The sequence below is a fragment of the Diadema antillarum genome, unplaced genomic scaffold (genome assembly GCF_040938485.1).
Source record: "Diadema antillarum isolate AM-2024a unplaced genomic scaffold, OU_Dant_1.0 scf00000062, whole genome shotgun sequence".
NCBI lineage: Eukaryota > Metazoa > Echinodermata > Echinoidea > Diadematoida > Diadematidae > Diadema > Diadema antillarum.
This window is the reverse complement of record NW_027270951.1, coordinates 1,413,728-1,441,700: the sequence shown is the minus strand read 5'-3', so window position 1 is coordinate 1,441,700 and position 27,973 is coordinate 1,413,728. Positions and strand designations below refer to the sequence as shown.

Genomic DNA, 27,973 nt, shown 5'->3' with positions numbered 1-27,973 from the left:
ACCAGGTCCAGGAGCTACTGGTCCTCCTATCTTATATCTTCCTTTAAGAAAGAGTCCGTTTATTCGCTTGTGCATTACCGAGACATCTCACGGAGGTGATTAAGTGCATTGTATTGTTCAAGTTTATCAACTTCAACAACCATGAAGAAGTCACTGAAATTTATCGACGAGGAACCGATACTCGAGGAAGAACCGGCGAAGGAGGTAGGTATCACATACATCAAAACTTTTAGAAATGTGCCAGATTCTGGGGGTTTAACGCAGACGCTATGTCAAGATTGCCGTGTGATCCAGACTCGTGTACCTGCTATGACAAAATCACTACTTTAGTGGACGAATTCACCAGTCATGAAATATATCCGCAAAATGACGGGGTTCATTCAGTTCTGTTTACTTTGGTTTTTTCATGGTTTTAGTACCTTGATGGGGCGCGATGTTTTAGATTGAAATATTTGATGACTATCATGGAAAATCAGAACCATGGAAACAGTAGAACCTGGGGGGCATTAAATTTCATGAAGCAATGTCAGATATTTTCCTGAAAACTGTTATAAGCTACAGAAATCCTTGCAAATTTGTCCGACAAGTTCGTCGGACAAAACGCTTCATGAAATGCCCCTAGATGTACATACCCCTACATTATTTATAAAGAGATGTATTTTTGGATCAATATTTGATACAAGAGCAACAAGTATATAGTTCGTGTGAAAAGCTCTTTCTTGCTTAACAATGAGCATTAGAGGAATTCCTTAGGTTATCTACAATACGATGGTATTACCTTTGATTTTTAAGTAAAAACATTTCTCCATGTTTTCTTTGACTATTTTAATCAGCGCAAGATAAAAAAAGCCGAGCTGTACGATGTTAGTAAAATCGAACAAGAAAAGCTGTTTAACGATTATTTCACATAGATGTTAATGTCACAATCGCATACATGTAAAAGATTACTCTATGTGATGATGTATCATGTTACCAACTGGCCTGCACACAAAGCTCAGCTAAAAATTGTTTGCAACATATTGCCCTTTATGGATGTGAATCAACAGGGATCATTTAGTGTGTGAGTAGTGGCCATTAATTAAAAGAAAACTAGAGAGGGGCCGTCAAAGGCGGCAGACCCACGCCTAAGTACAAAGTCGGGGTAAACATAATGTGCATTCGGTCATCTACCAGAATTCGGCCACTTAATTGCCAGTGTGCTTTATCACCAGCCAGTGAGTTCTACCAAAGATCGTACACTGAAGTGTACGATCTTTGGTTCTACAGTCACATCACACGCAAATCACATCATTACACATACGGTATTAACACTCATTCACGTACAGGAAAGTCCTTAAGTCTCCTCCAAAAATCCATCGAAAATCCCAAATTCCACCGTCAAAAGTGCAGAATCGGAACTTTTCCAAGCGCGCGCGAATTAAGTCCAGTTTTAAGAGTATTGTCTACGCGACGGGTCGCGGAAAAAGCGCTAAAAATCGAGAAATACGCCGTTTTCTTGCGGGATATTTTGATTATAGCAAGCCGAGAGTGTGATGATATCAAAGGTCGTATGAGTGTACGATCTTTGATGGTATCCACAAAAGCAAAAAAGAAAAACAAAATTTACGTACCCCCTAGGCAATTACCCCTATGATTAGTGTCTACGGGAATTATTCAATGCAAGGGTTGAATGCAAATGTCTACTGCACCAGTATTCGGCCACCAACGAGCGCCGCAACGTCCCCGGTGCAATTTTGCACCAACAGTGTAGAGCGCGATGCATTTTCAGCGGCCTTGCACACGCATTGACATTGAGCACGCATATCGTGCAGTGTGACTGCGACCGAGCAAAATGCTCCTCCAACGAAAAAAACAATCAATGTTAATTTGAAAAATCATCAAATATCAAAGGTCGTATGAGTGTACGATCTTTGATGGTATCCACAAAAGCAAAAAAGAAAAACAAAATTTACGTACCCCCTAGGCAATTACCCCTATGATTAGTGTCTACGGGAATTATTCAATGCAAGGGTTGAATGCAAATGTCTACTGCACCAGTATTCGGCCACCAACGAGCGCCGCAACGTCCCCGGTGCAATTTTGCACCAACAGTGTAGAGCGCGATGCATTTTCAGCGGCCTTGCACACGCATTGATATTGAGCACGCATATCGTGCAGTGTGACTGCGACCGAGCAAAATGCTCCTCCAACGAAAAAAACAATCAATGTTAATTTGAAAAATCATCAAAATACGGGCCAGTTTGTGATGACGGAGAACGAACTTTCATAAATCTAGAAGGACATAGTCCCTCAAATAGGCCTAAACGTAAATTTCGGAATTCTTACGAACATTTGAGCAGCGAAGTCGGATCGTTGGGGAGTTTATGTGTTCGTATGGTAGCGGAAAATCGCAAAGTGAGAAACGGGAAATTTTCGGAATGGTCACTATACCATGGGGTCAAAACTTCAAGGTCACACAGAATTTGCAAGGGTCAACCGATTATCACCAAAATCTAATCGATTCTTTCCTGTCATTATCCAAACATTCCCTGAACATTTCGTGCAAATCCGTTTACCCGTTCTCTTGTTATCTTGTACACAAACAAACAAACAAACAAACAAGCAAACAAACAAACAAACAAACAAACAAAAAAACAAACAAACAAACAAACAAACAAACAAACAAAAAACAAACAAACATACGGAACCCTTTACATAACCCCCTGCCGATTTTCATCGGCGTGGGTAAGTGGGTAAAAAAAGAAGAAAAAGTCAGGGGCATGCATAATCAGGTGGGATTCGAACCCACGACCTACTGATTACTATGATAGGCAGGCGTCATACCAGACTATATACCGAGCTTCTGCCCGAAAGTCTGTACTGCGCATTTATTCATATTGACTAGTCTTGCGTCGAGTTCTTTTCATTGCACTGACTGACAAATTGTCCTTCATCTGTAGCCGATTGTCTAAGAAAACTACGACAGCACTGTACAAACTGTCCAAAGTCCATGACCCAGAAAGGTTTAAGTAAAACACGAGTGAATCTGAGATGTATCCCCGGCATCCTGTGATTTTATACTTATAGTAACCTTTTTTACGTATTAATCGACAGGAAAGCCGTGAAAAGATATAATCATCACTTCATCTAATTTGCATGATACTTAATGATGCTTCATTCATTTAAACACAATCAACGTTTCTTCCTTTTCAACCATCTTTTCAACCATCTGACCCTTCTGCTTGTTTGCTTCACTCTTTTTGTCAAGCTCGGCTTTGGCGGAAATATTAGTGATATTCACTTTTAACATGCACTTAAGACAACTTTTAGCTGCCTATAGATAATGAGAACATTAGTTTACTTAATATTGCCTTTGCGTCATGATACGTGAAGTTGAAATCTTGTTTTCAACTACAAATAGAAACAACAATAACAAAGCATACCGAAATGGATGATTCGAAAGTCACAAGGTCACGTCAATCTGGTAAAAAATAATGACGCTTTGACAGTTTGTCCAGACATTGAATTATGACGGTATATGACAGTGCAAAGTACGTCTAAGAGTATAATAGACCTTTTTCAGGAAAGACGGGAAATAAAGCGATATCTTTTTTTTATGACCCACGAGCAATTTAGTGAGACGTTTATGCTTAGCTGGTTGCAGTTCTATTCACGGGTCCGAGAGGCTGATATTTGCCCATGTTAGGCCTGATTTTGAGTAGATGGTGATTTAATTCAGGTGTCTAGACTGCTAAACTCAACAGGCGACATAAACACACATGGAGGTTGAGGTAAGATTACAGTTTTATAGTGTTGAAATCCGTTTTTCCGATATAGAAAAATTACCGATATACCATAGCGAAGATTTCAAGCTTATTATTACATTATCGTTCTGAACGATGTGGCTCCTTACGTTTAAAACTCACTTCTCCATTCGTAGTCGAACTGCTGTCAGCTGTAGTAATGGTTAGATGGCTATACCTAGCGACATGATCGAGGAGCTAAGTTACGTGAAATAGCCTTTATTGTACTTTTCTTCACCAACTTATCAACTGAGGCACTATGGGGTTAGTATTCTGAAGAATAATCCAAGCACACTCTCCGGATTAAGCGAGGGCCGTGAAAGAGGTATCGCAGTATGATCAGTGATGATGGTAAACATAATTGTACTTTCACACGCCAGGCGTGCTTTTAACAACGGTGTCTGAAGACGAAAGACCCACGAAAACTCACCACGTTCCGTCAGGTGTAGACCCTGTAATATTGAGATGTCGATAGACTATCTAAAAAAAGCTATTCGGTTTCGGGAAGGCAACCGTTTGTTCAGAGTCGAAAGAGAGAGAGAGAGAACGAGAGGGTTGGGAAAGATAGCGACTCTTTAATACACTTTTCCATGATACTGCTCAGCATTCATGGCCATAGTTGATCACACCTGCCATCTTTTTTTTTCCTTGTTGAAAGAGTAGAGAATACGCATCTACAGTGGCGTATTTATTTCGCAGTTGCATCAAGTCAACAGCAATCGGATCATTTCAGAAATGGTATACTGAATTGGGTCTTTTCCTCCTCCTTGCCGCTATTCACAGATTTTGGGACCTTTTCAACTACCGCTGTCATTTACAAAACACGTCGACGTAATAAAAAAAAAAAACAGACGCTTTCGGCTGAATAACTGACACTTTATAGGAGAATCAATGCGTTCTACTTATCCTGTCTAAAAGAGGCGTTCGCCCATGCTGAAAGCAGGCCTTAATGAAGTCGCTCTCAATGGCATAGAAACGAGGAAATGATTCCTGAATTGAATCGGTGTGGAGGTCAGATACCTACCTGATTGCATGTATGAGGTTGGTAAATGGTTGAATATTGTATGTATGCTGCACAGCGGAGACTGAAAGGCCAGATAACATGGTGCATGCAGCTTTGCTTCAACACTTATTCCGAATGTGAGATCATAGTCTAATGCACTGCCACAGTATTAGGCTACAACCCCATCGTGTCCTTGCGTCGCACACGCAGAATCCAGTCATTAACAATATCAAGCCAATAAAGACAAAGTTCTGGGTCTTTAGAGGGGATTCCATACATTATGTTGTCTTGTAGAACAACAGAAAGATCGGGGAAGTAAATGTGTGATAAATTGGGAACAATTAAATTGATTGATAAAGTAAGAATAAGAATATCAGAATGTTTCATGTGAATCATTTTCTAAATATAACAGTGATTGAATTTTGTGGAAGATTTAAACTTCATGTGTTGTCACGAAATATATTGGAAACATATTGGTCGAATAATGTGGGGTGATGATGTTGTCACCTTTTGCCTGTAAAAAAAAAAAAAAAAAAACATACATTTTTATTAGTTTTCCGTTGTCGACAAGAAATCGTTTAAAATATGTCCTTCCAATCATATTCTTTTATTCTTGTAATCCCTGGCAACAATGACTTCTAGAGGGAAAACTTTTGCGGTTGCAGCATTATCGACCAAACACTATAATGTAATCTGTAATATTTATGTGTACAAACCTGACATCATTGTTTCTTCTGATTTGTGTGTCATCGGTTAGGATTATGACAAATTATCACGGTTCAGCGAAAACATGTTATGTAAGCGTTTCAACATTTTCTAAAGTTGACAACAAAGTCAACTGAAAAAAAAAAACCAACAACCCGGTGAGAACCTGCACTCAAAACTATGACTTTTACACCTAAATTAGACCTTCCTGTGGAGTTCGTTCTGTATATATCGAGACCTTCGTTCCCACACGAAGAATCCAGTCCTTACGAGATCTATGCAATAAAGACATATATACGTTTGGGCCTTTAAAGGGAAATTTCATCCTGACACGTTGTGGCTAAATTAGTAAAAATTCTGGGGGAAAATGTACGCAGAAAAACAAAGTTATATTTTGCAAAAGTTTAGAGAGTATAGACAAATTTCCAGCTCTCCAATATATATATATATATATATATATATATATATATACACATATATATGAACAGTTTGTTCACAAAGTCCATATTTGCCAAATGGAGATATTTGCGATTAAAGGTCAAGAAAAATAAAGGGAATAATAAGAAAATTTTTGTTTCTTTCGACCATACCTTCAAAAAATGTACCTTTTTATGTAGTGACCAATATATGTCATTTAAAAGGTATTATTATGTACTTTATGACAGAGACCATACTTCAAAATCTTCAAAAATGGACTTATCGGTTTTTGCGAACAAACTCTTCATATATATATATATATATATATATATATATATATATATATAATTGTACACAACATTTCACTGATTTCATTTTTCTAAAAATTTGAGCACCGACAAACTGATCCGCTGAGAAAGACACACATCAGCCTATTATTCTTGTCGTATACCAAGAACAAATCAGCAGAAATGTTTAGGAAAAATTAAAATCTGTAAATATTTATAAACGAAACCGAATGGAAAGCCGTTTCACTCCATGTACGTCACACAGAGTTGTCAGTCATCTTATTTCCTAAATTTTAACAATTCATTACATTTTTATGTCTCTGATTTATTCCCATTTTCTTTTCATACAATACAGCATAATATCAGGCTGTATGGAATTTCCCTTTATCTTTGTAGCTTGTACTATGATATACGTATTTCCCCACCTCTTCATGTATGATATGCACTACATTCGAGAAGTACGTAGTACAGGCCACAGTAAATGTGTTGTGTATGGACTACTTTTCGAAACTCATAGTGTTTATGTTTACTTTTGTTTGTTGGTTCGTTGGTTAAGCGTACATCACGCATGTTTATGTTTTTTTCTGTTTTGTTTCTTTGTTTGCTTCATCATTGTGTGCATATTATTGTTTTCTTTGTTTTGCCAATGCTTGGCTGTAGTTATGTGTTTTGAACAAAAATTACTGCGTCCAATAATCATTGTGCCCTTGAAGATTAATTCGGAGGTGGTATTTGTGGAACTGGGGAAGGTTAAGCTTGTTTTACGCACAAATTTGATTAAGAGATAAGATCAGACCAAAGTTCGAAACTCTGAGACTGATTTTGTACAGGAATACATGTGATTTAGAAAACAAACCCTCGTTAGATCAAAGCGCAAAAAAAAAAAAAAAGCAGTATGCAGTCACATTAAGTGGTCATATTGGCCTGACGCTCACTGCTAGTCAAGAATTAAAAAATGGTTACACTTTAAACAATGATGAATGGTGATACTGATAGCGACAATAACATTATAGAAAGATAGAAAATAAACTATGCTATTATAATCATAACATTATGTACATAATACTATGCAACAAGGAATATAATATTGACAGTAATCATGCATAAGAATTATTACATAAGATCGTCTTGAGTACAGTGAGATGAATTGAAGAGATCAAACACCATCAACAACTTAATTTGGCTCCCTGTAGAAGTAACATCACACAAAAAGAAGTGCTTTAAAAACATAAACACACGCCATAGACGAAGCAACGTATACTACAAGGTAAAGTCGGCATGTGTTGAAAATTATGTTTAGTATAGAGATAGAAAGGGAAATAATAATAAAAAAGGTAACAGTAAACGATCATTATTATCAACTAAATGACAATGAATGGTTATGATCCTGAGAGTGCTAGTTGAAAGCATATGTGGGGGCGCTGTGGCATAGTGGATAAGAGACTCCCGACTCCCGATCGGAGGAGCCGAGTTCGAATTCCGCCCAGTGCTTACGTCCTTGGACAAGATGTTTTACCCACCATGTCCCTCTCGACCCAGGTGTATAAATGGGTACCTGGCAACGCTGGGGTAATAATAATGGCAGGACCCTCTGGCAGAGCAGTGGCAACACTGAAGAGGTTACCCTGGGTAAATAAGACCTTATTATTATTATTATTATTATATTATTATTATTATTATTATTATTATTATTATGTGCATGTGTTTTCTGTCAGCCGTGCTCAAAGTAACTTCCAAACACACATACGCACATACTCTCACAAACGGACTGACAGTGATATTAGTGCATATTCAGCCTAACACACTGCCGTCATAACGTCACAGATGTACGCAAGCTTCCTTTTTCACGAATTTATTTTTTAATGCTAACAGGCTACTTGTATATCGCAACAAAGTAATTACATGTAATGTGAAATGGAATGATCTTTGGAAACGTCTTTGTGGTCGCTTCAGGCAGCTACGGATGAACGTTGAATATTGAACTGGTGGGAATTATAATCCGTCATAAATGTCTTTGCGACGCAAAGGTAGTTGTCCTTTTTACTGCAAGTTTGGTTCAGATCTCTAACAGAATTTTGGGGTAGGGGGCTGCAGCTTCAATAAATAACAAATGATAATAGATAAGGGAAGAATCCAAGAAAATGTCATCAAACCCACTCCCTCTCTTTTTCTCTCTCTTTATCTATCTATTTATTTATTTATTTATCTATCTATCTATCTATCTATCTATCTATCTATCTACGTATTGAAGCATTAAAGTTACTGGAATTCCTCTAGACATCAAAATATAATTCAGAGAACTGCTTTTATTACTCGATGAAATATGGACAGAAGTGGAGGGGTCGAAATCGAATGCCACAATGTGTCACAGATTCAAATCACATTGTTAAGCAACAATTCAAGGCATTTTGAATGCTTTGATAAAGAAGACTAATACCTCGAAGATAATATATTTCCATTGAGTAGCAACACAAAGTAAGTGACGGGTGGCATGAAGTGAATGGGCGGTGAGATAGCCCAGTCAGTAGCGTGTGTGCTTCACGATCTAAAGGAACCCGGTTCGATCCCCGGGTCCCACTGAGCAATGTTGTGCATAATCATACCGTCCCCTCTATCAGTAAGAGGCAAAATACTCTGTCCCTGCCATGGAGGTCCAATGTGTGAGAAAGTCACAGCTCATGCACGTAGAAGATTCCGCTTCATTTTTTCATCGCAATGAGCGGGGGTGTTTAGTCCGGCGAGGTGGTCCTGCCTTTTATACATCCAACTAGACCCCATAGAAGACCAGCTATTGCATCTGAATATGGGCTATCCAGCCATCTTTTCAGATGGAAATCAAACAAACAAACAAACAAACAAACAAACAAACAAACAAACAAACAAACAAACTATCTGTCCATCTATCCAACCCTCTGTCTTTGCACGCAGTCAACCCCTCTGGTCCCGGCCTCGCCGCCCCCACCGACCCGGAAGAGGAGCTCGAGTCGGGTGATGCTGCGACACAAGGTCTGCTACGGCCTCGGGGGCATGCCTTACCAACTGACCAACACTGTCATCGGTTTCTACATCTCGGTCTTCCTTCTCGACACGGCACAGGTGTGTTGCATCATTTGGTCGCTATGGAAACAGGGAACAGCATCTAACTATGATAGTAGAGACGAGGATAATGGGAATACCGGATAATAATGACGACACTACCACTAATGATAATAATAATGATAATGATAATACTGACAATAATATCAGTAATATAAACAATAAACATGACAAGTATAAATGACAATAAGTAAAATGAGAGTAGGCTTTGTAGTAAAGCAGTAGCAGTAGAAGTAGTAGTAGCGATAATGAGAAAGACGACGATGGTAGCTATAATGATGATATAATGTCCTAACAATTTTGATAAAGGATATCAAGTACGCATAATTAACTTTTTTTTTTTTGTCATTGCTCTCAAGGCTCATAGAATCAGTATAAATACATGGAAAGGAACGTATAGAGAAAGAATACACTGTGAGCTGGCGCATTATTTCGGGTAGATACAAGGGACAAAAAAAAACAGACAAAAAGCTTAACAAATACTCGTTGTGGTAATTCAGCTGCTCTTCAGAGGATCTGTTTGATCAAATACAAGCGAAATATCCAACAAAACCTGGAAATACTCTTGCGTATTGCATGTATTACAAAATGATAAGTTGGTACTATAATGGATGAGTGGATTGGAAGATACCAGTAAATGACAGGTGGATGAATGGATAGAAAAAAAAAGACTGAGATTGATAGATAAATAAATAAATAGATAAATAGATACATAGATAGATCAATAGATATAGATGAATGGATGAATGAATAGATAGAAAGATATAGATGAATAAATAGACAAATAGATAGATAGAGAGATAGATAGAGAGAGAGAGAGAGAGAGAGATATAGAGAGAGGTAGAGACGGAGAGCGGGAGAGATTGAGAGGCAGGGGAAACCAGGAAACCGTTTAACAACACGTTTTGACACAATTATACATGTTTAACATATTATCATAAACATATAACATGTTTACAGTGTATATACTTTTTCTCTCCTGTGTAATGACATGTCCCTTAAGATTAGCCCGTCGTCTGCCAGCGCTGTGATTTTTGCCGGTCGTTTCTGGGACGCCATCACTGATCCTTTCTGCGGCTATCTAGTCATGAAGACTGACACTCGATTCGGCAAACTGAAACCATGGTAAAGTCCCAACACAACACAGTATGTGTGTGTGTGTGTGTGTGATTGCATGTGTCCGTGGGAATGAATGAGTATAATACATGGGGACATTTGAAAGTCTTATTTCTGTTAACGTATCTGTCATTACAATTATTTTTTTTTACAAGGATGTTGCTGTTGGTGAGGAAGAAGGAAAGCGAAGATAATGCGCGTACAGCCCAACGCCGCATATATACGCACCGATTTATAAGGATTTTTTGGCAAACTTTCAAAACGGTTCCAATTGAATTAAATTACTTGCTTGCAATGTGATCGAACACGTGTATGGCCATTTGTATCAAGGTCCAACACAACGCAAATATATTTTAATGTTTAGTGATATGTTATTTTCTTTTTTACGTCTTGATGACTTTATATTATGATTCTATGATATGTTATTTCGTTTTCCTTCCCTGTGTTGTGGTCATTCAGTTGCGAAGCGTTTAGGTGAACGTTGTTCAAGCTGTTCTTCAAAAAAATGCCTCTTTGTTTTCATTTTGCTTTGTGTTAGAAAAAAAATGTTGGATATTTGAATTAATAATTTTCCTGTTTTTACTGTCAGATTCAAACTATACTTTGCTCAATAAATTCGTTCAATTGACTATGTATTTCACGTATGTAATATGAATAGACATTCAGAAATAAAATAAAATCAATGAATCAATCGATCAAAATAATATACTTGACATTGTATTTCCCCTTTGTCTCTATAATGCCCTGTGATATACACCAGAAAAGTATGAGTTCATCTTTCCATAATAATCATTCTTGTTCGAAGGATGTTCTTTGGTGCGCCCGCAGCGGCCGGGATGTATTTTTTTATCTGGTATGTCCCTGGGTTCGAGAATGAGGGATCCTTGCTCGCCTGGTATCTGTTGTTCTACTGCGGTTTTCAAACTATGTTAACTGTAAGTATGTCTTTGCTACTTCTATTGGTTTTTTTTTCGATAAGATTCATAACCAATCTTTATTAGATCTGAAAGATATACCAGTAATCGTCATTATCTGATCAAAGTTTAGATCTTTTAAAATCAAACTTCTAAACATTTTGATTCAAATTTACACAAAAGCAGACGCGTAATTGAGAGTGGGCGAAAAAAACCCACCCTTTTAACTGAAATTCTTGTTCTATTCTGCTATCTTTCTATGTGGATGATAAAAGGGATCATGTAGAGGTGCTGAAGCCGAATCTGAACCAGGATTTGCGTCCTGATCCCAATTTTACATAGTCGTACAGTGTCATGTTGGTATTAAAGATAATAGCCCGTTCCATCCGGGAGCCTCAGTGGTGGCCTGTGTACTAAGTCAATGGGGATTTCAGAATTCAGTACGGAACGGGATAGCCCCTTTTTAATCTAGGATTACTGGAAAATATTACGGTATTACGTTCTGGCTTAATGCACGAAGCCCCTTCTTACAGCACCGTAGAAAGGCAGTATAAACTACCCAATACGTGTCTGCTCACGTGTGTTCATTAATCAGTTGTTAATTGTAACGATGGATTGTGATGTCCCGATTGCTGACTGCTCGAAGCTGAATGAATCTACTTTATTCTTCTCTTTGTTTGTGTGTGTGTGCAGCTGTATCATATGCCGTATTCGACGTTGACGCTGTATCTGTCTGAAAACCAGGCAGATAGAGACTCGGCAACACTTTACCGTGAGTGAGAATATTGATTGAAATACACAGACACACAGACACACACACAGACACACATACACATACACACTCGCACACACAGATAAACTAGTATTGAAAAACATTTGCTCAAGAACGTTACAATTCATTTTTCATATATCATATTGCTTGTGAATAGATTACGCTATTAGACTATGTCGTCTTAGAGTAATTACTTCATTAACCCTCCTTGTGCCACATGAATTTCATACCCATAAGTTGTGTATGAAGTTTGTGCAAATCTCATCCACTTGCACAAAATTGATAAAAGAGGCTTGCGGTAGCCATGGCAGCAGCTGGAAATCAACAAATTATTTGGGAAAAAGTTACCTTGTCGCTGCAGAGACTGGAATATCTACATTGCAGAAATATATGCAAACATCTCTACGAAATAGTTAACTCCAAAGCTATAGTGATTCAATATTTCCCTGTGTGTTACAGGCATGGCAAGCGAAGTCGCAGCGAATCTGTTGGGGAACCTCATCATGGGCCAAACGGTGGCGGGCTTCACACGAGGCTACGAGCGGCCTGGCTGTGACGTCAACGGCACTTCGAACAATATATCCGACGAAACGTATATACAACAAGAGGTAGGGACAGTCACCGATTTAGCAGTTGTTGAATAAAAGAGAAGACAGAAACACAATAAAGGACAAGAGAATATTAAACCTCGCATTCTAAATCGCGATAGGCCTTTAGAATTTTGTATCTGCTTTGGTCAAATTTATATTATGTTTTGGACTTCATATGCATACCATTATTGAAAATAAAACAAACAAACAAAAAGAATAATTTGACAGTTTCTACCAAAGGAAAATTTAACAAATATGTTGCAATATAAATCATGATGTATTTGAAATTAAGAATGTCTAAGCTAAATTGGTAAAAAAATGATATCTAAAAAAAATATCCAATCTGAATAAATAACTAAAATGTTTATGGCCAATATAGTTAAAAGTCTAAACTCAGATATTGGTGTCGAATCTAAAGATGAGAGCAACTTAGATGCTAATGTCCATCCTAAATATACCGAAGTCAGATTTGGATGTCCAGTCCAAAAAAAGACAACTACTCAAATTTAGGTGTCCAGTCCAAATAATGGCAATAACCAAGATTCGGACGTCGAGAAAAAAAAAGCCAATAACGCACATAGCCGCAATATAAAATATAAGTATGGCATTGTACCAAAGATTAATGTCCATTCAAAATGTGCTAATGATAAGAATTGGTTGCCAGTAGACAAAAGTCAGTTACTAAGATTTGGAAGCCAAATCTAAACATGTCAATAATTCAGATTTTTGATGTCCAATATACGTCCAATGTTTCAACTGAGATGTGTATTCTTTCTCATTTCGGATGCAGCATGCAAGAACACTTTGAATATTGCAAAAGCAATGCACACTAATGCCTCCTCAAATGAACGAAGTGATGCATTGTACTAAATAATCATATCTCGTAGATTTTGACCCTTGATTTTGGAGTGAGAATAAAGAGATTATTTCTTTTGATTTTTCCAACAAATCTTAACTATGTTTCGTGTCTTTTATTTTTTAGAAAAAGGGCTACAGCATTGGGGCCTTTGTAATATGCGTAGTCCTTCTTTTAAGTGCAAGCAGCGCCTTGTTTGGAACAACGGAAAAGAAGAGTGAGTGAACACAGAAGATGGCTGCAGTTATTTCGTTCATAATGGAAATAATCGCAAGTTTAAGAAATGAGGGCCTTAGAATTAAAGATCAATTAATGCGATGAATAGCTTTCAACAAACATGGCAACACATGACACAGTATGTCTAATGGCAGATATAGTTCCATTTTAAATGATATGTAAGAAGCAAAAAAAAAAATCAAGTTTACTGTTCCAAACGTTTCCCGAAGCCTAGAATTTAATGATTGGTCGCCCTTATGCCATCGTGGATATGAGCCCGTATTCAATCACTTGAAATCTGGACTATAAAGACATCTTCTGCAGGCCGTATTCGTGGTTTAAGAATAGGTGTACCTCAAATTTCCAAAGATGTGTTCCAATTGTCATTTGTTCGCCATTTTAGAGTTTGAAAATTTTAACTTCCAAGAGCGTCTGTGAATTTATAGAAGACTGATCTCAAAACGAGTCAACTCCATTTTCTGCAATTTGAGATATTTGCGATTAAACCTCGAAAACGAAGCAAGGAATAAGAATACATGAAATGCTTCTTATCATAACTTTTTTTTTTCCAGTAATACAATTATTTGAACATCAGTTTTACTATATCTAGTGTTGTTGTAAACATAGTATTTTTCTCTTGATCTTGTATGAACAAAGATTTGCTATTGGAAATGAAATATCATTTGAAATTGAAATTAAAATTGAAATTGAATTTAATGTTTAAAACACGGTGTTTAAAAGAAGTGGTATAATTTTGATTGAGACCCGACGTCAGGATTGTAACTCTTTTGGTTAGATATAATAAGAAATTTCAACCTCTAATGAAATAATCATTCCAAGACAAATTGTTTATTCATTTTGATGGAAATTGGTTTTGAAATGACTGAAATATCCAAAACAAAGCGATCCAAGAAGAAAATGTGGAATCTACTTTTTTATCATAACGAGTTTGGTTTACTATGTTTTCGGATATGTCAGCCATTTCAAAACCGACATTTTCATCAAATGCAATTTGAATGCCTCATAAGATGGTACGCTCTGTAACATTCCGTAAGTGGTTTCTTTGTATCGTTCAAAAGTAAAAAGCTCAATCCTCATCTCCATTTCCGCTAATACTATACCTTCCCTTTAATCCCGTTTTGCTTTCAAATTCATCTCTCTAAAGTCTCCTCTCCTTCCTTTCACTTGCAGTAAAGAAGAAAGACAATGAAGAGGAAATGAACTTCTCTATGGCATTAAAGAAAGTGCTAACCTTCAAACCTTACGTCACACTGATGCTCTCATTCCTCTTCCTGATGTTGGCTGTTATGGTATGACGTCACTCTTTTCGCCTCTTCTCTTTTTTCTCTTTTCGTTTTATATTCCTCCATAAAGTAAGTATATGTATATGATATTAAGTTAATTCATACTTTCGATATATTTCAGTTACATGCATGTGCGTTTATCGAATTTGCTCGTGGGATTTTGAAATTGCACATCAGAGAACATTAAATACTAATATTACATCACTTGCTGCAAAATCTATAGACGCGAAGAATATATATATATTCAAGTGACATGTAAGTATATTTCTAGTACGATGGTGGTGCTGCCATATCACACAATTAATCTACGAGCTTCCTTTTTTATTGCATTGAAGGATGTTATCTTGAATCGTAGCAAATAACTGTCAGTTTAACAAGGAGACGTTCTCCCTCGTTTATGTTTCCTAATAGTTTTCATATTTTTTGAAGAATTCTATCAATTTGCTTAATTTTCAGACTATTCAAGGGAACTACGCGCTATTTATAAAATACTCCATGGAAGAAGATGACTACCAGAATTACATCATCGTTATCATCGTAAGTGTTAGCTATCATCACTGTTTATATCTAGCAACAATTACCTATAGTATGATATTCCCTCCTTGTAATGAATATAGCATAAACTTCTCGATATGATGTGGAGAAGACTTTACATATGAATTAAACATATACAGGGATGGTTTGTTTAAGTTTAGGTATGAGTGAGCTTCTCCAATTGAAGAGCTTGCTTCCGAAAGGCGCTAAATCTATTGAAAAATGATGGATTTAGCGCCTTTTGAAAGCCAGCTCTTCAATTTCGGAAGTAAAATGATTATATAAAATTAAATGAAATAAAAAAACATGATTGGGAGATAAAGCTCACACTGCATATGACAGTTCGGGTTTAGTGATAAAGACACTGATTCATTTCCGTAATGCTGGAAAGCCCTATATGAATCTTCATGTTGTCTTGAAACATGCTGATGTATTTGTTACTCCATGTGCTATAACTCTTTGTTTCGTACGCGGTTATGGCTGCCCTTCAAAGTAACCAGGGCCATGGGAAATCAACAAACTTTTGAATCAAAGTCCAATAACTGCTTATGTCTCGTAACAGAAGAAATCAAAAACGAGGAGAAATGAAGAGGTGGAGCAGGAGAAAGAAGAGAAAAAGAGGATATTTCTCACCGTCACAAAAGCCAAAATATAACGTAACAACTAAAATTTAAGAAACTCACACTTGAACTTTTACCCCTCTGAATAACATTTTTCTTTCATACAGCTTAGCATGTCGAAAAATGTGCTAAAGTACCTTTTGAGGAAAATAAGCTTTAGGTAAAGAGCTAATTTTTTCCTTTTTTTCTTGTTAACACTACCCTTTACGTTTGTCCGTCATTGCCAGTTCTGTGGATTCGCGCTGATGCCTTTGTGGCAGATGTTTCTCTTGAAATTCGGAAAGAAGGCTGCCCTCTTCGTTGGAACGTTGGTAAGCAATACTTGCGCTCTCATATATGCCATGTCGTCAGAAATCTCCTATGGAGACATGTAGCTGACGGACTTGTACGGAGAAGAAAGTGCAAAGGAGGCATGGAAAGCATGTAACACAAGTGTATAGTTACTTTAGGCTCACACTCAAATACGTAGCGTCAATTAATTTGAGAGTAGATTAAAATGTAACGAAAATTAGCATTATAAACTTAATAGATTCAACATGATGTTAATATCTATGTAATACAGATCTGCGTGAAAGAGGAAAATGGGGATGTGAGTATGAAGTGGATCACATACGTTGAGTCACCATCGTATTATTACATTGCATCGGATAACGGATATCAAAATAGTGGTTCTAGGAACAGTACCCCCTGGAAAACCACCCTCCGGATAACTACCACCCGGATAATTACCCCCCAGGACAATTCCCCCCTAGGACAACTACCCCCCGGACAACTACCCTCCTAGGGCAATCACCCCCCAGGGCAATTCCCCCTTAGGAAAACTACCCCCTGGATAACTACCCCTCGGATAACTACCCCTGGATAACTACCCCCTCGGATAACTACCCCCTGGATAACTACCCCCCGGAAAACTACCCCCTGGGTAACTACCCCCCGGAGAACTACCCCCTGGATAACTACCCCCCGGAGAACTACCCCCTGGGTAACTACCCCCCGGAGAACTACCCCCTGGATAACTACCCCCAGGATAACTACCCCCCGGATAACTACCCCCCGGATAATTACCCCTCGGATAATTACCCCCCGGATAATTACCCCCCGGATAATCACCCCCCCCCGGATAATTACCTCCGGATAACTACCCCCCCCCCCCCGATAATTACCACTAGGATAATTATCCCCAGGTTAATTACCCCCTCCTCCGATAACTAGACCCCAGATAACTTCCACCCGATAACTACACCCTCCGATAACTTCCCATGGATGATTACCCCGGATAAGCAAGCCTACAACTCCCCCTCCCCTATAACTATCAAGACGAAAATTACCCCCAGGACATCATTTTATGAAAACAACATCTTAAAGATTTACGATTTGTATCGTTTGCACTTAGGACAATTTATGTAAAAGCTTAATTTCTCCCTCTGTATTTTGACTCTATGTTCATAAAAAAACGAAGCTGTCCCTTCATATCCTACCCGGTAATCCAGTAAATGTCAATGCCTTTAACCAAACTATTTTCGCTAAATCTGTATTTTCTTTTACTGTTCCGAAATTTCGGATTTCTCTTGATAGTATAGTATAAAAGAAGTTTTAAGTTTGAATGCCTTTACCATTGAACTAAAGACATTTTGAAGAAATGTTACTCTTCAGAATGAGTTAAACTTTTTGCAAAATTTTTTTAACCACAATTGTCTATCGTTTACCACAACTCCATGTAACACTTCTTTATTTTGAGGAGCTTATATCTCATGCTTCACGTGCCCTGGTTTTGACCCATCATCTTCCTCTTCCCTCTCGCTTTTCTCTGTCCACCGTGAAGGTAGTCTATTCCTGTCATTCATAACTCACCTTTCCTCTTTCTCTCATTACAAGGGATTTATCTCGTGTGTGTTCATGTGCAGTGCACTCCCGTTAAAACGAAATGCTCAGGACCGGCAGTTTTTTTTTTTTTTTCGTTTTAACGAAATTTCGTTGTAACCGAACAAATATAATATGCAATGTATAACGAAAAGAAGGAAACCACGCATAAAAAAATTCTGTTTGTTGAATCCTCATCATACGCTGGAAAGCTATGTGAAATGGGAGAATACCTTTTTAATTTCGTTTAAATATTACATTTTAAAAAGAGCATAAACTTGTTTGTGTTGTCACACATGTGTAGAAAATGACGGTGTAGGATTTGGTTACAGTTCGCTATTCCAAAGGTTATTTTCTTACTAAAGTACGTTACTCCGAAGACTCCTTATTCCGAAGTTTCGCCATTCCCGGGATTCCGATGGTTTGTTTATGTGAAGGTTCGCATTTCCGCAGAATCATTATTCCGAAAGTTCATAATTTAGATCAAAATAATATATTGTTCATTTTCCGAAGGTTCGTTGATCTGAAAATGAAATGAGGTTCGTCATTCTGAATGTTTATAAATCAAAAAAAGAAAAAGGTTCACTATAGTCAGAAAGTCCGTTGTTCCGAAGGCTTTTTCATCCGAAAATGAAATAAGGTTCGTTATTCCGAAGAAATTTTGTTAATGAAAAAAAAAAATGAGAAAGGTTAGTTATTTCGAAGATTTATTTGTCTTAAGACGATTATAAAGATTGCAATTCTTAAGTTTTGTTAGTGTACTCTCCTTTTTCTACCATGGATTAACGATACTTTTTGTAATGTTCCGATTAACGAACGTTTTGAATTCCTATCAGTTTCGGACTAACGAACCGTATAACAATAAGAATAAGGACCATATTTTATTATCGAATTAAAGAACCTTTGGAATAACGCCAAAATGTGCTTAATAACAAACCCTCTTTCATTTCCGAACTAACGGACATTTAGTTGTATCAGAATCTGTGTGTTTTGTATTAAAGGACTTCGGAACAATGAAACAAACCTTATCTGAATTCAAATTATTTTATTACAACAACGCAAGTTCCCCTCGGAAACTTTGCGTGATACACGGTGTGAACATTCAATGATGCGTTCGCTCATGCAGAGACGCTTTAATAATGCTTGTTCCGCTACGCATTTTCGAATGCGATCCGCATTTCGTTATAACGGAGCGCATTTCTTTTGTTTTTCTTTGTCAGTGGCGCTCAGAAAAGACTTCGTGATAACGAAAATTTTGTTATAACCGTCTTCGTTATAAGCGAATTTTGTACCATAGACTTTAATGGCGATAATTTTGGGACCAGAAGTTTTGCTTCGTTATAACGAAATTTCGTTATAACCGTGTTCGTTGTAACGGGAGTGCACTGTATCTTTATTTGTGTACTTCGTCTCTGTCTTAATTTGCTTTCTTTGCATTGTTTCATCAATTTTGTAACTATTTTACTGTTATACCGTTAACGCTCATTTCAGAATTGCCCTACTGCATTATTGGGCATATTAACAACTAGTATATCAAGGATGTGGGAAGAGATTGTCACCTCCTTGGTTGTTGTTGTTGTTGTTGTTCATTTCCATCTGTGAAGATGGCTGAATAGCCCATATTCAGCTACACTAAGCTGGTCTTCCATGGGGTCTAGTTGGACGTAAGGTGGGACCACTTCACCTGGTTAGACACCCTGCTCTTTGCGATGAATGAATGAAGCGGGATCTTTTACGTGCATGAGCTGTGACTCTCTCATACACGGGACCTCCATTTTATGTCCTATCCGAGGGACAGGACATATGATATGGTATGGTATGATCACTGCAGAGCATTACCTCCCTTGACAATTACTCCTTATTAAAATTAGGCTCCAAACAATCACCCCTCTTACAATAACTCTCCCCCAGAAAATTACGTCTCTCATTGTTATTTTCGAACACGTTTGCTATTTGAATTTGAAAAAAAAAAAAAAAAAAACATTTTTTCATATCGTCTGGTTTTGGTCGAGACCTAACTTTAGGTTTTAAACATCTTTTGGGTGAGATAATTAGAAACCCCTTACGAAATATTAAAGAGCATGTTATTCCAAGAAGGATTCAATTTTTTGAAAAAAAAAATACTCTTGAAATGGCCGGGATAAAACAGAGCAGCCCTATAATGTAAAAAGGATTCTGTCAACTACAACTCTCCCTAGATCTATTCAAAAAGAGGGTGCAGGACAAAAGACTTCGTTAACAACTAGGGGTGTTTTGTAAAAAAAAAAAAAAAGAAATACCGTTAAACTCGTAATATTTTACTCTTTCTAATGAGACTAACTTATATTTAAACTGGATTTCCTCTTAAAGTGTCGAGAACATTTAATTTGAAAACTAGCACAATTCTACTTGTATGTAAAACAAGCTGTAATCTTACTCTCATGACAGATTAGGGCACCTTTTGATAAAAGTTGCCAGTTATGATATCTTGTTAGTCTCTAATAATTTCAATAAAACCATGGGTTCTGCTTGATTGATAAGCTCGAGTCACTGACTTGTTACCATGGACCTGCTTTGATCGACCTACAACGATTGGTAATTGTGTGGAACTGACAGCTTGTCAGGACTGATAACTTTCATAAAACCGTGCCCGGATCCTATCAAAAATTATGGCTTTATATCGAAGAGTCCCTCGCTAATGTTAAGGGAATATGAATTGCAGTGAAATCAACTCTCCTTTTCTTATGTTTATCGTCTATCATGTGTTATAACGGTAGAAAATAAATGACAAGCCAAAAGAGTGATGACAGTGTAAGAGAAAGGTGCATCTTCTGATATGGTGTTATGAACTTATGGAAAATATACGACGGGTGGTAACTTTCGGGGGCGGGGAGGGAGGGTTGTCCAGTAGGTAAGTATCAGGAGGGGGCGGGGGGGGGGGGTTCGGGGTATGGTTAAAGGGGGGGGGGGGTAGTAATCCGGGTGGTAGTTATCCTGGGGGTAGTTATCCGGGGAGTAATTATCCGGGTGGTAGTTATCCTGGGGGTAGTTATCCGGGGGGTAGTTATCCGGGGGGTAGTTATCCGGGGGGTAGTTATCCGGGGGGTAGTTATCCGGGGGGTAGATCTCCGGGGGGTAGTTACCCAGGGGGTAGTTCTCCGGGGGGTAGTTACCCAGGGGGTAGTTCTCCGGGGGGTAGTTATCCAGGGGGTAGTTATCCGGGGGGTAGTTATCCAGGGGGTAGTTATCCGGGTGGTAGTTATCTGGGGGGTAGTTATCCGGGGGGTAGTCATCCAGGGGGTAGTTACCCAGGGGGTAATTATCCGGGGGGTAGATGTCCTAGGGGTAATTGCCCTTGGGGGTAGTTGCCCTAGGAGGGTAGATGACCGGGTGGTAGTTGTCCTAGGGGGTAATGGCCCTGGAGGGTGATTGCCCTAGGAGGGTAGTTGTCCGGGGGGTAGTTGCCCTAAGGGGGAATAGACCTGGGGGGTAATTATCCGGGTGGTAGTTATCCGGAGGGTAGTTGCCCAGGGGGTAAGTGCCCGGATACGCAAAATAGTGCCTATCAGACATGCCAGATAAGGAGTCCTTGAACCAAGAATAAGCTGAGCTTCGTTTCCATTATTGATACTTGTCGATTTTGTAAGGGTGAGTTTTATGATCAGTGGTGTCAAAGACCTTATTTAACTCCACAAACATCGCAGTATTTAAATGTGCTCCCTTCTTGAGAGTTGTTTTGATTTAGATTTCTAAATAGATAATAGCATAATACGTTTGCAGGAATTAACAAAGTGATCTCTCTCTAATCTTTCTTTCCAAGGCCAACATCCCGATGTTCCTGGCTCATGCCTTCCTTCCGACGGGATACCCGTGGGCGCTCTACATTTTCTGCGTGTTTGCTGGAAACGCCATTTCAGTGGCCATGCTTGTACCTTGGTACGACGGTTTAATGTTTTGTTTGTTTTTCTTTCTTTCTTTTGTTCGAATGAAACGATGTCCCTGTACCAAGTAATCAATTGCATGGATTAATATCTACAAGAGTGTGGATAGTCATGATAGTCTACGCGGAAATAGCTGTTTTACAATAGAATGCATTTATGACAGGAAGAAAAAAAGTGGTTTTGAATAAAACGTAAAAGACAACACTATCATTATTTTTCGTTACTTATTTTAGTATATGTCTGCTTGTCTATATCTCTCTTTCACTTTCTCTCCTTTCCTTTTCTGCCCCCTCATGTTCTTCTCTTTGTATCTATTAATTAGCATTCGTGATGAGCCTGTATATTCCAAGAAACCTTAAAACAGATGGTAATTATGCCTGCCACTTACACGCAAGGACAATCTGTGAAGAGCATAATATCCCCTGTCTAACATTTGAAGTCACTCGCTTAGAACGCAACAACAGCAACGAAAAGTTTTAAACGCGATACCAATATTATAATGTTAGATGTACTATGAAATTCTTGACAGTATTCGCGAATAGTTTCTTTGGTGATATGCGAGTAATATTACAGGTAAAAATCTGAATTTCAAGTAGGCCAAACTGAATGACTTTCTCACTTTCGATTTTAGGTCTATGGTGCCTGATGTAATCGACGACTTCTTGATTAAAACTGGGAATACCTACGAAGCCGTTTTCTACTCGTTTTTCGTTATGTTTACAAAATTTTCTGCCGGGGTGGCCTTGGCAGTTTCTACACTTGCTCTAGGGTAAGTGCGACCGAAATATAGAATGAGATTGTTAATATTGATATTGTTCTTATTCAGTTTACATTCATAAGCACTGGTATAGCACCAAGCCCTGATTTATATTGCAAATCACATAGTGCAATGCTAACCGAATGAGTAGGTGTTCCATAGTATGAAACATAATGACGTTTTTTATACTGTTATATGATTAACAATTGTCTTTAAAAAAAAAGTTTTTGGGACGGAAGAAAAGACTGCTAATCACTTTGTATTCATTTGAGGATGGTACAAACTACGTTCACAATAACTTAAATATATCACATTGAATTTGAATTCATTCTAAATATATTTCCAAATCGCCAGCTAAAAATGACGTGAACTGTCAAAATGAAAAAAAAAATAGAGTGTCTCAAGCATGAAACAGTCGAACATTAATCAATAAACTGTTCGAAATGAAGAATAAATAGAATGAAAACTTACAGAAGCAACCATCAGACTGACTATCATTTCATCGTGTGATGATTTGATGTTGAAAACATGTAACGTAACGTTTGTTTGCTCTGCTTCGCTGCGTCTGATTTCAGAGCATCTGGTTACGTGTCGGCAGCCTGCGAGCAGCCGTACGCGGTATCGAGGACTCTCCGTATCCTGGTGTCGGCCGCTCCTCTCGGCTGCACCATCGTCGGTCTAGTCTTCCTGCTCTTTTACCCCATCACCGAAGAGATCAGAAAGAAGAATAAAACATTATTAGAAATCTGGCGGTGAGATGATTTCGTCTTTGCTTTTCGATATCGTTATAAATAACAGCATTATCATCATCACTATTATCATAACAACTATAATCACCGGCATTGCTGTCATTTTATTCTATGTTATTTCTGGTTGTGTCATTGCTTTCTTGATTCTTATTATTTCTATTACTTTTATTACCATTATCATTTTCATCGTTGAAACATGTTGTGGCTCAGTGGTTTTGACCAGAAACTCTCAATCTCAAGGCCTCTAGTTCGAGTCCACAGCTACAATGGATGTGCCTGCTCTTAGGGGCAAATTTACTGTTTATTTTTGTTTCCTCACAATATCCTTCGGAGGGGTCTCAAAGCACTCTGTCTCGTGGTCGCTTGCTCACAAGAAAATACGTAAAAATTCGCATAACACACTTAAATTAGATATTTTATAATAAATTCGAAACCCAAACGTATTCTATATCATCATTGAATAATTATGTTACAACATTGTTACCCACGCCGATGTAATCGGCAGGGGGTTATGTAAAGGGTTCCGTATGTTTGTTTGTTTGTTTGTTTGTTTGTTTGTTTGTTTTTTTGTTTGTTTGTTTGTTTGTTTGTTTGTTTGTTTGTGTACAAGATAACAAGAGAACGGGTAAACGGATTTGCACGAAATGTTCAGGGAATGTTTGGATAATGACAGGAAAGAATCGATTAGATTTTGGTGATAATCGGTTGACCCTTGCAAATTCTGTGTGACCTTGAAGTTTTGACCCCATGGTATAGTGACCACTCCGAACATTTTCCGTTTCTTAGCGATTTTCCGCTACCATACAAATATGGCGCGCCATTTGATCAATAATGCCGATTAACTGTTCATCGCCGAAAAACACTGTTTATCGGCGATAAACACTGAAAAAACACTGTTTATCGGCGATAAACAGTGTTTATCGAACGAAAAACACTGTTTATCAAGTGATAAACAGTGTTTATCGAGAAAAACTATGTTTATCGACCAAGTGATAAACAGTGTTTATCGAGGAAAAACTATGTTTATCGATCGACCGATAAACAGAGTTTTTTGTGATAAACACTGTTTATCGACCGCCGATAAACGGTGTTTATCGAGAAAAATTCAGTTTATCAGTTGATAAAGGTGTGATAAACAGAGCTTCATCTTGATAAACAGAGTTTATCGCTCGATAAAGTGTTTATCGCCGATAAACAGTGTTGTTGGTCGATCGGCGCGCCATATACAAAAGCGTATCTCCCAAACGATCCGACTTCGCTGCATGCAACTCTGTTCGTAAGACGATCCAACTTCGCTGCTCAACACCATTCGTAAGAATTTCGAAATTTACGTTTATTTGAGGAACTATGTCCTTCTTGATTTATGAAAGTTCGGGGTTCGCTCTCCGTCGTCACAAACTGTCCCGTATTTGGTGATTTTTCAAATTAACATTGATTCTTTTTTTGTTTGTTTGTTGGAGGAGCATTCCTCAATCATGAAATAATTTTGCTCGGTCCCAGTCACACTGCACAATATGCGCACTCATTGTCAATGCGTGTTCAAGGCCGGTGAAAATGCATCGCGCTCTACCCTGTTGGCGCAAAATTGCATCGCCGACGTTGCGGCGCTCGTTGGTGACCGAATACTGGTGCAGTAGATATTTGCATTCAACCCTTGCATTGAATAATTGCCGTAGGGGGGTAATTGCCCAGGGGGTACGTAAATTTTGTTTTTCTTTTTACCCACGCCGATGAAAATCGGCAGGGGGTTATGTAAAGGGTTCCGTATGTTTGTTTGTTTGTTTGTTTATTTGGTTTTTTTGTTTGTTTGTTTTTTTTGTTTTTTTGTTGGTTTGTTTGTTTGTTTGTGTACAAGATAACAAGAGAACGGGTAAACGGATTTGCACGAAATGTTATGGGGATGTTTGGATAATGGCAGGAAAGAATCGATTAGATTTTGGTGATAATCGGTTGACCCTTGCAAATTCTGTGTGACCTTGAAGTTTTGACCCCATGGTATAGTGACCACTCCGAAAATTTCCCGTTTCTCACTTTGCGATTTTCCGCTACCATACGAAAACATAAACTCCCAAACGATCCGACTTCGCTGCTCAAATGTTCGTAAGAATTCCGAAATTTACGTTTAGGCCTATTTGAGGAACTATGTCCTTCTAGATTTATGAAAGTTCGTTCTCCGTCATCACAAACTGGCCCGTATTTTGATGATTTTTCAAATTAACATCGATTGTTTTTTTCGTTGGAGGAGCATTTGCTCGGTCGCAGTCACACTGCACGATATGCGTGCTCAATGTCAATGCGTGTGCAAGGCCGCTGAAAATGCATCGCGCTCTACACTGTTGGTGCAAAATTGCATCGGGGACGTTGCGGCGCTCGGTGGCCGAATACTGGTGCAGTAGACATTTGCATTCAACCCTTGCATTGAATAATTCCCGTAGACACTAATCATAGGGGTAATTGCCTAGGGGGTACGTAAATTTTGTTTTTCTTTTGCGCTTTTGTCGATACAATCGTACCATCAAAGATCGTACACTCATACGACCTTTGATATCATCACACTCTCGGCTTGCTATAATCAAAATATCCCGCAAGAAAACGGCGTATTTCTCGATTTTTAGCGCTTTTTCCGCGACCCGTCGCGTACACAATACTCTTAAAACTGGACTTAATTCGCGCGCGCTTGGAAAAGTTCCGATTCTGCACTTTTGACTGTGGAATTTGGGATTTTCGATGGATTTTTGGAGGAGACTTGAGGACTTTCCTGTACGTGAATGAGTGTTAATACCCTATGTGTAATGATGTGAGTTGCGTGTGATGTGACTGTAGAACCAAAGATCGTACACTTCAGTGTACGATCTTTGGTAGAACTCACTGGCTGGTGATAAAGCACACTGGCAATTAAGTGGCCGAATTCTGGTAGATGACCGAATGCACATTATGTTTACCCCGACTTTGTACTTAGGCGTGGGTCTGCCGCCTTTGACGGCCCCTCTCTAGTTTATAGCTTTCATTTCTTTATCGTGTTTTAATAATTATCAGTATCATTGTCACTAACATAATTCTTAGTTTCATGTGGATGATTGTTGCTGCAATAATCATCATAAATATGATTTTATTGTCTTTTAACAGATCCTGGTTATTGTTTGATAACACGTTGCGTTTGCTTTTATTATCTCCTAGGCTCCTCATTGCAATGCAGCTGTCGTGTAACTACTTTCAGTTAGACAAGACAATACAGATACGTCATTTTAATTGTATCCATTCGCCAGAAGTTATCAATTGCTGCCATTTCTTTCATTTACAACTGGAAGGAGGGGCTGAGATCTAGGAATCTACCTATAACTAGCCAATGTATTATTCACAACATCTCTCTTACTAATGATACTATAGTTTCATTGTCGTAAAACATTGTTAGCATTGTTTTTATTTTGTATTAGTTGATGTGTATTTGTTATGTCCCTGAGCAAATGGCAATCATATTAAAACTGCTCATTTGTTACCCGTGTGGGGACTAGTCTATTCAAATGTCACTGTGTTTTTTCTCCAGTTAACTTGCTCACTCAATTCCTCTTTTGTCACCGTGTCTATTCCCATACAGTGACGACAGAGATGTACGAAGACGAACGACAGTGCTCAGATCCAAGGAGCAGAGACAAAGGACACGATCAATGCGTACGCCCTCAACGTCGATTATATGAAAACATTAACGCGTTACTGTGCTATGGGCGTTCCTTTCATAGCATACAAAACTCTCTCAGAGATCATGAAGATTTGATCTGGTTTGTCGTGCTTTTTTTTTTTTACACCGTATGAGCCTCATCTTCTTTCGTCTGCGGGAATCATAAAGAATCTCACAAAAGTCCGTTCCCACTCTGTTGGTCGAGCAACACGTTGTGACGCAAAAAAAAAAAAAAAAAAACGATAAAAGGAAGTCAAGTGGGCATAATGAATGACATGTGTTCTTTTCTTGTACAAAAATTCATTGTTGTTGGCAATTACTATTCAATGACATAATTTCGTTATTCTTTGACTTACCGCACAAGTACTGAATGAAAACTGTATAACTCATGATGAATACGAACTGATGTACAAAGCGGCTCGACAAGAACTGTGATGGTGTTTATATCAAGTTGGGCGTCAATTTATTTCTACTTGCATATCTCTTGGTTTCTCTTCTGATTTTCTTGTGTATGTGTGTGTGTATATATATATGTGTGTGTGTGTGTGTGTGTGTGTGTGCGTGTATGTGCGAGTATGTAGTTTCTCTGAGGCAACCACATATTGATATGTTATTAATAGGAAAAGTGAAATTAAAGAGTACGGAAATAATGATATCGATTTTAATTGGGAGTGTGGAGATCCCAATCGAACACCAGAGATATTAATCTCCAAATATAAAATAATGGTCATTAATTGGACATTACAGGCTGTCTGACCTCTGTCCATGTGATCAAATCCCAGATTCCGAAGACGTTATC

The 27,973-nt window shown here is 38.2% G+C and overlaps 1 protein-coding gene across 1 annotated transcript; it reads left to right on the top strand.

Annotated features, from left to right (window-relative positions):
• The first annotated feature begins 141 nt into the window (after window positions 1-141).
• On the top strand, window positions 142-27,193 carry LOC139716175 (sodium-dependent lysophosphatidylcholine symporter 1-B-like). Its single transcript, XM_071627736.1, has 14 exons — window positions 142-204; window positions 9,123-9,290; window positions 10,294-10,415; window positions 11,212-11,341; window positions 12,014-12,092; window positions 12,552-12,700; window positions 13,665-13,755; window positions 14,946-15,064; window positions 15,515-15,595; window positions 16,440-16,523; window positions 21,872-21,987; window positions 22,624-22,761; window positions 23,325-23,501; window positions 27,094-27,193. Exons 1-14 carry the CDS (start codon window positions 142-144, stop codon window positions 27,191-27,193), a joined length of 1,617 nt encoding a protein of 538 aa, XP_071483837.1.
• Window positions 27,194-27,973: the final 780 nt, after the last annotated feature.

Coding starts and splice junctions, on each gene's coding strand:
- LOC139716175 (XM_071627736.1), top strand. CDS start 142: ATGAAGAAGTCACTGAAATTTATCGACGAGGAACCGATACTCGAGGAA. Junction 12,093..12,551: donor AGACTCGGCAACACTTTACC/GTGAGTGAGAAT, acceptor TGTGTGTTACAG/GCATGGCAAGCGAAGTCGCA. Junction 21,988..22,623: donor GTGGCCATGCTTGTACCTTG/GTACGACGGTTT, acceptor TTTCGATTTTAG/GTCTATGGTGCCTGATGTAA.